This window comes from Kwoniella shivajii, chromosome 10 (genome assembly GCF_035658355.1).
Source record: "Kwoniella shivajii chromosome 10, complete sequence".
In the NCBI taxonomy this organism is placed as follows: domain Eukaryota; kingdom Fungi; phylum Basidiomycota; class Tremellomycetes; order Tremellales; family Cryptococcaceae; genus Kwoniella; species Kwoniella shivajii.
Window position 1 is genome coordinate 1,357,016 of NC_085917.1, and position 12,881 is coordinate 1,369,896.

At 43.1% G+C, this 12,881-nt stretch overlaps 3 protein-coding genes across 3 annotated transcripts; 1 reads left to right on the forward strand and 2 right to left on the reverse strand.

Moving 5' to 3' along the window:
• Positions 1-2,731: 2,731 nt before the first annotated feature.
• IL334_007387 (uncharacterized protein) lies at positions 2,732-4,282 on the reverse strand (the record flags this gene model as incomplete). Its single annotated transcript, XM_062939077.1, has 4 exons — positions 2,732-2,818; positions 2,964-3,484; positions 3,611-3,687; positions 3,786-4,282. The coding sequence occupies 4 exons, from the start codon at positions 4,280-4,282 to the stop codon at positions 2,732-2,734; spliced, it is 1,182 nt and encodes a 393-aa protein (XP_062795128.1).
• Positions 4,283-4,913: 631 nt separating this feature from the next.
• Positions 4,914-7,048, reverse strand: IL334_007388 (uncharacterized protein; the record flags this gene model as incomplete). The annotated part of the gene is made up of 3 exons (XM_062939078.1): positions 4,914-5,101; positions 5,176-6,372; positions 6,637-7,048. 3 exons carry the CDS (start codon positions 7,046-7,048, stop codon positions 4,914-4,916), a joined length of 1,797 nt encoding a protein of 598 aa, XP_062795129.1.
• Positions 7,049-8,888: 1,840 nt separating this feature from the next.
• On the forward strand, positions 8,889-12,203 carry IL334_007389 (uncharacterized protein; the record flags this gene model as incomplete). The annotated part of the gene is made up of 7 exons (XM_062939079.1): positions 8,889-9,522; positions 9,601-9,690; positions 9,766-10,080; positions 10,155-10,286; positions 10,393-10,521; positions 10,587-10,712; positions 10,792-12,203. 7 exons carry the CDS (start codon positions 8,889-8,891, stop codon positions 12,201-12,203), a joined length of 2,838 nt encoding a protein of 945 aa, XP_062795130.1.
• Positions 12,204-12,881: the final 678 nt, after the last annotated feature.

Genomic DNA, 12,881 nt, shown 5'->3' on the forward strand with positions numbered 1-12,881 from the left:
ATGTCATTGAAACAAGGGGAATGGGGTCGAGACGCGAATACAACGCTCGGATCATCGTTTGACTTGAAACTGGTTTGAGTGTTCCGGTAGACAGCTCAAGTCATTCGTTGTTCCAGGGTTTCAGATAATTGAAACGCTCACGTACTCTCTAAAGGACGGTCATGCTTTGATCTGCCACATCTGAAACTCCAGATCTCAAATTTGAGCATCATGTACGCTTCTCTTTTTCTGGGTCTCACATCAGCATTAGGGACCAGCATCATATATATATACAGGCGGTGCTGACTCTTCCCCAGGATGCTGCAGATGAACCAATCATAGCACATTATCCATGAAGAAATTTCGATGACTGGTGTTGGTGATGCCGACTTGAGGCAGGTCTGCCAGAAGTCACAAAGACATGCAGTTCCGACTTGAAGGAAATCAAACATCCTTCAACGTTTTTCAGAATTATACTTAACAGCCCGGAGCTATGTACAGACTTCTTCACGAGATGAAATGATGTAGTACAATGGCGCACTATACAGTATATATGTATGGAATAAAAGCCTACAAGCACTGACAATTTTATTGTCAAAAATTTCGCCCACATACTAATTTTGTCATTTGCCTTTCATGAACTTGGCCAGTGCTACTGTACGTTTCCCCTTTCAATCAGCTTCTATCCTACGTGAGTTCTTACCCGCCTCATAGTCTCTCTTCCCTGCTCGAAACCTAAGAGAAAGACATTTCTGAGTTCGATACCTGTACACAATGGCCCCTCCGAATATGATGACGACCAATATCCCAACGGCAACACAACCGATGACTATTAATTTTATATTCAATAGGTAAATAGCCTCGACTTAAAGGATTAAATCATAGGGGTTTCTTACCGAAGGGTATGCGTTTATCTTCAGGAGCTGAGGAGTTAATTTTAGTGTCAGACATCTTTGTAGACCTAGTATACCTATAGTATCGATGACTGTTGTTGTTGTCTCACTACTTGATTTTCGTGGTCGTCTTTGATGTAAGTTTATTATATTCATGAATCGTTCGATGATTCTAGAATAATAAATGTCGATTTAGAGTTGATATTTTTATATATTTTGAACGAGTATCGGATATTCAATTAGTGAAGCTCGTTACTGAAATTTTCTGTTTTCACTTCAACAAACACATAACAGTAGTTGGGTCATTCTTTCTGAGACGAAGATCTTGCCAATTGAGAAATTACAGTACTTATATCCTGTCAAAAGATGAAATTGGCTTTCCTTTGAAGATACGAGAGTTCAGTTGAGCTCTTTTCAACTATATATGTACTTACAATCTGTCACATGAAAAAAAAAAAAAAAACCATTTGAGAGACATGCCATGGAAAGCTTGTGAGTAGTTTAGTGATTCATAAAGGACTGCTTATATGTTTCACGGATTGCAAATCAGCTATTTTTGTATATGGATGGATCATTTGCCGTTCCAAAGATGAAACCAGTCTCGATATTACGACACTCCCAGCCGACAGTGCGAGTGAGAATAGTGAAGCAATGATCATTTTAAGTAGTACTGTTCGTTACGAGACCGAGTGCGAAGAGCGGAGAGATCGGATTCGATTACACACTGCGCTACTGTAGCTAGATTCCAGGCGTATCAAGCTACACTTACGACATCACAATGCATACATCTCATCATTCATTCTCTTTGAGATTGTTATACGCTTCTAGACAATCCACATGAACGTAAATAGGTATTGAAAAACAGCTAGATCCAGACACGATTGTTTCTACTTTTTCACCTGGTTTTAAGTGTTTCTTACAATGTCTACATCTTTTCCAAGCCTTTCTTAGTGTTATAATACCTTTTCGTTGTAATAAGAATAAGGCGATTATGATAAGAATGATTATTACGATTATTGCGATTGAAGTGAATAGTATTGCTAGATAGATCATAAAGATGCAATTGGCATGGAGTCATTCATCAGGATCCCGGTACATAAGTTATTGTACTGTATCACCAAGGAAGATGAACAGACTCATACTCACGTATATATCGTTTTGGTATCTTTCCAAGAGTTGAAGAAGCAGAATCTATGTTCGTTTTATTACGATGAGTGCTGGTACTACTACTACCACTACTACTTGTACCACTTCCGCCAAGACTACTTTCTGTAGTTCTGCTGCCACCTGATTTCGTACTGGATTTTCCCATATCCCTTGGATTGCTTGATTGATCGTATTGTACACTTTTATAGTCTGGGGGATCACAATATTTGAGACGAAGTTCTCCTGCTCTGTCGGGGCTGTAGGATTGTTTACTGTATTGCAGATAAAGCCTACTTTTACACTGTTTTTGTGGCTTTTTGGTTTGATTTCTGGATTTTCGAGAGAATGGTTATTGAACCTTAAGTCAGGTTTAGACGTAAGGATGGGTTACAGGAATGAAAATATACTGTAGAGCTACTCCAATCTTCTCTTATCCACTGAGTCGATATCATACATTCTCCTGACACAGTATACACTTTGCGTGTGCCCATAAGGGAAGAGCACCTGTAGCACTTATCAAAGATCACAAAGGATACAACACATGATATACTCAGTGCGACTAGTGTGAGTATGATACATGACATTGTGGCCATCGATCGAGGTCCATAATCAAAGGAGATTGATGAAATGGATTGTCAGGTCTTTATACTGGAGTCGAGCATAACAAGTCCACCTTATGCGATAGATAATGGTCGCAAGGTATATTCACGATGTCATTTCGATAACATTTCCAAAAGATCCTTTTTGAAGATTTCTCCAGCTGGACCATTCATACCGCTTGTATGCAGTCCATCGGGATCCTGGACAATCAACAGACTCAGTGTATGTCATGGTGATATTCCGCTAGACGCTTGATATTTCGAATCTCTCTTTCGATTGGATTTCGAATGATACGAGCGAAAGCTGAAAGAGCAACTAATGATTCGAGAAAGGGAAGTTACTCACAAGTCTCACCGTCAATTCCACTTGATCCGATTTCATTGATTTACCCAATGTCACAATCTCGTCATGAAACAATTCTCTTCCTCCATAATGTACATAAATCTTCGTTTCACTCTTCGCTAGATAATTCCAACCTCCTGTGGTCATTTTACATGGACTCGCATAAGATGACACCTTGAATTCGTCCGTATAATATCTAGTAGCGGATTTGATAGCTCTGCCTAACCTAAGAGGTGAGAGTTGATCGAAAGACGAGTTCAAAGTATATGAAGAGTTCGTATTGGGTAAAGTGAAATCCACCCAAGGTGAAGATAAGATGAAACAACCAGGTTGACTCAAACCCAAATCTCGTAAATATTGTGATAAGAATAAAAGTAAATGTCCACCTGCTGATTCGCCTAAGACAATTATGGAACCAGAGTGGAAATGAAGTGTTTCAGTTAAATAAATATATGCTGACAAAATATCTAATAGAGGTGCTGGAAAAGATGATTTGCCGTCGAGTGTTTTACGATAATTTACACCTGGTCAATCAAAGGGTCAAAACAATCAAAAAGGTTAATACAGATGGAGACGAGCGAATACGAGTACCGTTGTCCTTTGGGAGTGGAAGAAGGTGAGAAATTGCTAGATCTATGAGAACCACTCACTCAGACATCGAAGCTTTGTAGCCTTGGCAATTTCCATTGGGAATGGAGTCCACAGAGGATGTCCTCGGATATATCCACTGTATGTATATGCACGAGAAAATCAGTGCCCGAGGCTTCCTATCCAATTCGAGAATAGACTTTTGTCATCGTCGAAGAAATCTAGAGCTCAACGTACCCTCCGTGCACATGTAATATAACCTTTTCTCCCTGCGTCCTCTCTGCGCCACCTCGGCCTTTAGCTCCATTAGGTGTTATCCAAAATCCGGGTCTTTTGACACTTTCCACCCCGTTCACATCTGCTATTCCTTTGATGCATTCTTTGTTTACAGGCTTCAGGCTGACTACTTCTAGGAGTATCTCATCTTTCCGCTGCGCTTCGGTGTAGGTCTCATACGGTTGGATCGACCACTCATCTTCTAATATAGGGACTATCCAGTAACCCAATAAAGTAGCTTGCAGCTTACCGAGCCTCGTTGATATTCTACGGTCCAATGTCCAGCTAGGAAATGGTCGAGATGTCGAACAGTGTACAAGGACAAGATACGGTACATAAAGGGGAATCAGAAGGAGGTAAAGGACATATGCGAAGAAGGATATTGGAGAATATACAAAGCGAGAAGGTGCATTTGGTGCATCGGGATTAGGAGTCGATCTGATGTATCCCGATGTCATGACTGAAGCAAGAGATTGCTGTACTGTTCCTGCTGCAGCCTGTTTGCTGCACGCAATCACTGCTTTTCAGCTGTATACCTGTAAGATAAACATCAGTCTCTTCCGTGTTGCCGCTGAATTTGTCTCTTCGATTAGAAATCTACCAGTATTTCATTGAAAGTTGTTCGGTCATTTCCGTCGGGCCGGATGCACCGGATGTGCAACAAGGTTGATCATGAGCACAAGCATGGAATTGATCTGATAGCAGTCGAAGAAATGATTCAAATATCAAGAGATCCCTCTTTATATGCATAAACCTGTGTTACTGTACACTTAGGATTCTATACATGAGTATGATAAAGATGTATGTATATACAGGAATTTCTTATTGAAGAATTCGCTTCTTCCCTATTGTCCATCTCGTTACTACATAACAAGCTGTTTTTCGCCTTTTGCCTTGTTTCCTCAATTCCTGAGTTGATCCATTTTTTCTCTCTTTTCATTATGCGAGGTTCCTCCTTACAATGACCTCTGAGTCCGTTTTCTCAATCATATGAAACACACGGTGTATGGATTCCTCCTCATCATAGAAAACATTTCGATTCTTCTTCTTCTTCTTCTTGTACACCTGAATGATCGTTTGAATCCATTCTTATCTCAGATCTCCCATTAAGGGAGAACCTTTCTCTCCCATTGATCCAGTACTCGACATTGACGGGAAACTGAATTCTTGGAATAAATCACCATATTGATCTGTTGTTATATCGTACGGTTGACCGAATATTCCCGGTAATTCATGTGGTCTAGGTGGTGGATAACGTTGAAAGTTTTGTGAGTCGCCTAAATTATAACAAAGGGAAATCAGCCAAAAGATTCATTGAAAACATAATTCGTTAGTGAGACATTTCACTCACCCATACTAGCTACCCTTGGAACTATAGGAGCACCAATTTCTTTTCTTTCCAAAGTTCTCCAATCTACACCTGCGAACCAAGCATGTGACATGACATCTTTTGCGCCACCTCTCAAGTTTCCTAACCTTTCACTTCTATCCGCAGTCAATAGACCTCTAATCAAGTCTTTGGCATAAGGATCGATATGACTTGGGAAAGCTACGTCACCTCTTAGGATTTTCTCATAGATACCTAAAGGATGATCATCGAAGAAAGGTGGATATCCAGCTAACATTTCGAAAGCTAATATACCTAATGCCCACCAATCAACAGCTTTCCCATGACCTTGTGAAAGTACGATTTCCGGCGCCAAGTATTCTGGTGTACCACACAAAGTGAATGTTCTGTCTTCGACTATTTTAGCGAATCCAAAATCTGCTATTCTCAAATATCCGTGTCTATCCAATAATAGGTTTTCAGGTTTCAAGTCACGATAAATGATATTGTGGGAATGTAGATATTCGATTGCTAAGATGATCGAGGCTAGATAAAATCTCGTTACATCTGCTGAAAACCTTCCTGCTCTTCTTAAATGAGAGAACAATTCTCCTCCTGGGATGTATGATAACAACATGTAAACGTTTAATTGATCTTGATAGTTTGCGTACAGTTCAACAACGAAAGGATGCCTTATTCTTTCTAATATTGATCGTTCACTATTGATATGCTCGACTTGTTTCAATCTTACGATTTCAGATTTTTTCAACACTTTCATTGCGAAATGTGGTAATTGATTATCTGATTGTTGTGTTGAGGATGGACTGGGTGAAAGTGGATCAAGAGATTGGAATAAATGTGGGAAGATAGGATGATATGGTGTCGGTCGATAAGAAGGTCTTTGTCGAACAAGTAATACTCGTCCAAACGTACCAGTACCTAGAGTCTCAACAATTTCCCAATCTTCAAGTCGAACTTTACTCCCTCTCAAAGGGTAGTATGCCGGGCCATGCGAGTATTGAGAAGATATAGATGAAAGTCCGTCAATAGAATATGGCGTGGAAGACATGGACGATGAATCCCACTGTACAGGTGGAGGCGTTGACATTAATGACGCAGGTGGGGAGATGGGAAGTGTTTGTGCTGATATTTGAGATTGTAGATACGCTTGACCTAGATAAGAAGAATTGACAGGGTTAGCCCTATCTTCCAGATTTGCATCTATTCTGCAGTACATCTTTTAGGTGGCCCCTTGAGCACATTCAGCCTGCATATGTGAGACCGCCTTGTTTTCTGGTCTTCGACCCACACGATGCCAATAGCAAAGAGCAGATATCAAGCGTCTCCTGGAGCCCAAAGCAAGGGTATATTGTATCTGCACGATTTCGAAAACCCATATATCCATTTGATTGATTGATTTACTATACCGGTCCCTCCCTTGGCCCATCTGCGTTTTTACCGGACACGGAATCATCGAAAACTCACCTTGTTTCCCGGGACCTGTCACTGTTGTGGGTGTCCCATCACCTTTTCTGCCACTTTGTTCACCCATAGAGACGGTTTGTCTGGGATCGACCCCACCACTTGAGGAACCTTGATTAGGTAATCTACTCGGTCCAGCTTGTTGTTGTTGCTGCTGCTGTTGTTTCATCATTGCCATATAGCCTGGATTCGTCAGTCCTAGACCACCGCCAGCGCCACTGTTGGGTTGAGGAAGTCTATTTTGTATAGGCTGTGAATGTGATTGTGGTTGTGTCTGAGGTTTAGGTCTTTCGTGTGGAAGTAGTAAGGACATGGGATCCAACTTGAATTTCTTAGGTTTCTCAGCTGGCACAGAAGTGGAAGAGGATGAAGAGGAGGAAGTAGAAGCCGTGGGAGTGGGATTATTGGTGTCCATCTTGATCAGTGGACGACCAAAGGCCTGGGTCGTGGTCGGCTCGAGTGAAATCCGTGGACGAAGATGTGATCAATAGTTTGGTGAAACAGTTGACGAATGAACGAAGATATGAGGGGTTTCCTAATCACTCTACAGATCCCTTGACTCAAGGTCGATGCGTCCTTGCTATTTGTTTACTTTTCTATCGTACCTCTCCTTCTGAATGTCATCTACGACCTCAATCCAATGCTCGACTCTGATCTTCCTGGTCGCGATTATCAATATGAATACCTTTAAGGAAATGGTATCTTGGATTCGTCTGTTGTCTTTTGTTCGAGTATGGTGTTTGAATACTGATGGTGTTCCTGTCTCGACTGTCTCGAATCGATTGAACAATCTATTCCAATACTTGTGGAAATGATGATTGTATCGTTTGCTGGAGTTGTAAGAGGGAGTGGGATTGTTGTTGCTGTTTAGAGTATTGATATTACCACTTCCTGTTTCCTGTCTGTTTTCAGGTACCAAATATCCCAACACGGTACTCTCTACTCGAAGTATATTAATTAAATTAGTTTTGGATCCCATGGAGACTAATAATCGATTACAAAACTGCTCGTACCTTTCGAAATTCCTCAAGCCATGATTACAATATCCCATTAATATGGCATTACAAAATCACCTTTAAGATTTCATGCATGGTCCCCTTTTATAAGATCAGGGTAAACAATCATGTAATAAAAAAGCCACTCAATAACAGAGGAGTTAGGTTAGTACAACGTGCCTTTTTTTCATATTTCAATTAACGGGATTTCTCTGGGACAAAAGTGGGGGGGTTATATCACGGTGGATGAATTTGCCTGATGTTGCTGTTACCGGCGGACACCTCACATGCACACGAGTCACGACTCGCGATGTGAACTTTTTTGACGAACAAACCAAAGGGGGATATGAGACAGACCAATGTACGGCGAATGTTGTGGATGTATAGAGTCCTATCACACTGCCATTCCAAATTGATTCCGTTCCGTGTCACAGTCATATATGAATCGGGGATTGAAAGGTCACGTACGGGGTATCTTACAGCTCACGCAAAATACATGCTCACCTAGCTAGTCTCATTGTTCGATTGCACGCAGATTCTTACAAAACCCGCGGCATATGTTATTATCACACAAAATCTCTGTTTATTTGGGACGTTACCACTCATTTGAACAGGAGACCGGACCGAAATGCCGAGTATGGATCACACCTCATTTTGCATGTATATCTCTCTGTCAACCAAATGCAGCGGAGGAAGAGGCACTCTGTTGACTTGACATGGTGTCCTTGTCGTAGACAATCAACAGCTTCCCCATCGTGGTGAGCAGGAACGTATGGGGGAAGCCCTATTATTTTTCAGAGGTTATTTCGATCATCATTGCATTTCAACCGATGAATGAAAGCCCCAAGATGCTGTTCATACGGTTCTTAGAGAGGGGCTGAGGGGCTCACTTGGGAGGGGGGGGGTGTGTTGATTATAGCTACCACTCCTGTTAACTGTATTATTTATTCATATTGCCACTGAAAAGTGACGTAGATTGCACTAGTTGCCAACTTGATTGCGATATATTATGGCAGTGACGTCATTCCATATAATTCCATTCCCGTCACAACAACCCCTAGCTTCCCATTTTCTTTTCAATGTTCCCCCTTTCTTTGGGACAATCACATCTATATTTACACTTCCATGCTTCGTGTTGTATCTCTTCGACCACTCAGATCTCCATCATCCCACCATTGAAGATACTGTCAGTCTTCTTCTACCGCCATCTCACGCTTTGTTTAAACCTGTATCCCATCAGTGTCATAGATCTTCGACAACATGTCGTTCTTGCCCAACATGGCGGGGATTCACTACGTTCCTGGACCCACAGCACAGACTTCTGGATTCGTTCAAGCTGGAGATGCACCTTCATCCCAACAAGTAGGAGTGACAGGCGGTGGATTAGGCACCTCCTCTAATGTACCCAAACCCGGGACTTCCATTGATCCTAACACCGGTAAACCCCATCAAGAAGGGATGACTAGAGCCGAATTACAAGCTAAGAAAGCAGCTGAAGCAGCAGCCATAACAGCTCAAGTCTCACCTATAACATCAGCTGAATTGAATGATCAAGTCGATCCTTCACGTTTCGGTGGATTAGGTTATTCTCCATTAGTACCAAAACCTGGTACTTCCATCAATCCAGCAACAGGTCAACTTCATTCGCAAGGTCTAACAAGAGCAGATTTGCAAGCTAAAAAAGCTGCGGAAGCAGCTGCGATAACTGCTCAAGTATCTCCTTCAACTTCGGTCAAACCAGAGGAATTATCACAAGATGAATGGAAGCATATTCAAGAGAAAGGTGCCGATTTATTAGACCCAACTCCCCAAACTCAACAAGTTAGAAGAGGTAGCACAGCTGGAATTTCAAGTGAATTATCAGGTAGAGAACAAGCTGCGAGACAATTAGCAGGTACTCAGTCCACAACTACCTCAGAATCCAAACCTATCGCCGCTCAAAGTCAAGCTCAACCTCAAGCGCCAAATCAAGGTGCCATACCAAAGAGTGCTATTCCTTCCTTTACAAGAACATCTACAGGTGAGATGACTCCTGGCCTCGAGCTACCAGGCGGTTGGGGAAGTAAGTCAAATTCCATTTTTGACCTGATTTTCTTACCTTTCCACTGCTTTGACAGCCAATAATGACATTGCATAGTGACCAAAACTGTACCTTTCCCTGGAACTACTCCCTACGCACCGTCTAGCATTTACGAGGATGTCGCAGATGGTCTAGATAAAGTCGGTCGAGCAGCTTTCGCAGTTATACCTTCTCCTATCAAAGATGCTTTCTCGACCTCCCCTGCCTCCCCCAAATTATCACCGACCACATCAACAACTACCTCCACTACTCAGCTTGGTGTCTCCCCTCCCTCGGATAGAAGATCAAGTATCACCGCGCTTTTCGATGTAGCTAAAGAAAGAGCCAACAAAGTCGTAGGAGATGTACAGGGAACTTTGCAGAACACCCAACGTGAGTTCCATTAGATAACATTATTTGAAGTCTACCTACGTGTGGCTTGGACTAATCCCGCTTAATTATCGCAGGACGTGCATCTGCGACGCTCAACAAGGATTCCGAGTTCCGTAAAAACCTTTCCGGATTCGTTGACAATGCTCTAGCACATGCTGGTCCCCCTGGTGTCTTACCTTCAGGTGTTGGTCGACCTGGTGTAGGAAGTGAGTGCTTCAGCTCAAGATCGTCCCTGTTCGCCTCTACAATTTCTACCTACCGCCGATGATCATGCGACAGGCTTTTTGCTCTTGCTGATCATATAAATCACAGTGCTACCAAGATACTCTTTGCCATCCGAAGAACCTGCAGGTGCTGTTCCTGGTGAACACACTTCCGGTGTTGGAGCTTTACCCGGTACATCTAACGAATCAGGTGTTGCTGTTCTCCCTGATGAGAAGAGTGAGTCCTGTTCTGTTGAGTATGTAACAAGCCAAAAACCCGCTGACATCTACTCAACTGCGAAGAACCTACCCCCTCCCTTCCATCTCACGAAAATCAAGGTGTCCTCCCTGGAGAGACCTCGGGTGGTGTAGGAGCTCTTCCTGGTCAAATCGGAGAGACTGGCGAAGCTATCCTTCCTGATGAGAAAGGTATGTCTAGCATGTATATAGGCCCACCTAAAAAGATCAAGAGAATCTTACTGATTTCGGTATTGTTGTCTGTTTGCAGCAACCAACGCCTACCAAGAGCTCAACCCTGCATCCTCTTCGGCTGGTTCTTCTGGCTCTGCCAATTTTGCTGGTCACGAAGACGAGTCGACCTCTAAAGCTATCACCAGTGCTAGCGCTCCTCCATCTAGCTCTTCCGTCATTGAGCCCGCCAGCTCTTCTTCTGCTAAAGATGTTACCAGTTTTGACGGTCCTTCTTCTGGCTCTTCCGTCATTGAGCCTAGTTCTTCGGCGCCCGAAAGATCCGAAGCAGTCGCTCCTACCACTACTGCGTCTTCATTTGGTGCAGGTCCTTCCGAGACTTTCAGAGCCGAGCCAACCAAACGACACGTACCATCCACCGCTTATGGTGCTTTGGCTGCACCCCTTCCTGCAACTAACCTTTTCACTGGCGCAAATAAAGGGGCGACCGATGTGTCTTCCGCACTGGGTACTTCCTCTTCGGAAACGAAAACCCTTATGACGGCTCCTGAACCAAACTCAACGGTAGAAAGTGGATCCACTCCAGCTACTTCAACACTGTCCCCTGCCTCTGTCGATGAAAGCCAATTCGAAGAGAACCGTTCTACTCCTGCTACTTCAACTATATCCCCTACTAGCGTTACCGAAGGCGAAGAAACATCTCCTAGCTTCTCGCCATTGGCCGTCCCTGACACTCGACACGCAAACGAAAGAACCACTTCTTCTGCTAGTGTGACAGCCATTAGACATGGTCACGAAGGCAGGAGCAAGCCTTCACATCTTTCCGGCGAGGGCATCACTGTTCCTGAACATGAAGAATTGGACACTTTTGCTATTGATCAAGGCCAGAAATCAACTACACTTGGAACCGGACCAAATCATACTACTTCTTTGACTCCTGGTAATGAACATGAAGGAATCGGATATCCCTCCACCAGAGATATCGAAGGGGCATCAAGAGAGCCAGGCACTTACCCTTCGCAAGAGACCACAGGATCATCCGGAACCTCCCAAAACAAGCTGAACGAAGAGAAACATAGAGCTGAAGCTCTGGTTGATGCACCTGCTCAATCTTCCGACATACCCCCTGAAGAATCTTCATCATCAACTTATAAAGTCAATACCGAACCACCTGCCAATGGGCCTACTCAAATACCAGTGTCAACCTCGACTCCTCTTCGGGAATCTACCCCCTCTTCTTCGGATTTACCTCATCCAACTTCAGTTGATAATGCTAAAGACATTGCTGGTGTCAAACACGACCACGTTCCTTCTTCGCCTATCCCCAAAACAACTGCAGCATCAACACCAAGTGCGCCTGCTAGTGGGAATGGACATGCTTCACCAATTAGTAAAACTTCCGCGAGTAGTGGACATGCGAGAAAGGAGAGTGGAAGTAGCGAGAAGAAAAGAGGTCTATTCGGTAAGATTAAAGAGAAGCTCAAGCATTAGATGGGATAGTTTCTTGAAACGAGGAGGAGTCACTTATCGATAATGTGTTTCTCGATACAAGGTAGAAAGGGGATGCTTTAGAGTTGGAGCTGGCATTTGACTAGCCAAGTTGAGTTTGAAACGATGATAACGAATAATGTAGCTTAGCGACCACAGTCTGATTGTGAATGGAAGTAATATATGCAACGTGTAGTTTGAATTCTATATCCTTCTAGAGGGATACATGAGAACAGTATAAGGGATGAGTGTATAGCAGGTGACCAATGTTTCCTTTCAACGTCTTATGCCGTTCTTCTTCTTTTTGGGATGGGGATTGGGATTGGGAATGAAAGTGGCGCCACTGTTATCTATCTCAACTGATAAGGAAAGTTTCAAGGGTCGGGGTGATAAAGCGGGAGGACCGGTTAACGAGTGGTAGATCTTAAGAAATCCGGTTATCACAACTGTGTTTAATTCACGTCCCAGTGTGACCAAGTTGCTTTCCCATCATACATAGATCACTGCTACACTTATCCTTTCTTCTTCTTCTTCTTCTGATTTGACTATTGGCTCTGTCGTGCTAATTGTTTTACTTCACTCTAAGCCTCATACCGTCCGTACCACCGAACCAAAGCGACTACAAGGTGAAGTAGGGCTGACACAATACATACTCGCTCGAAGCGAGAACATTGCCGCTTG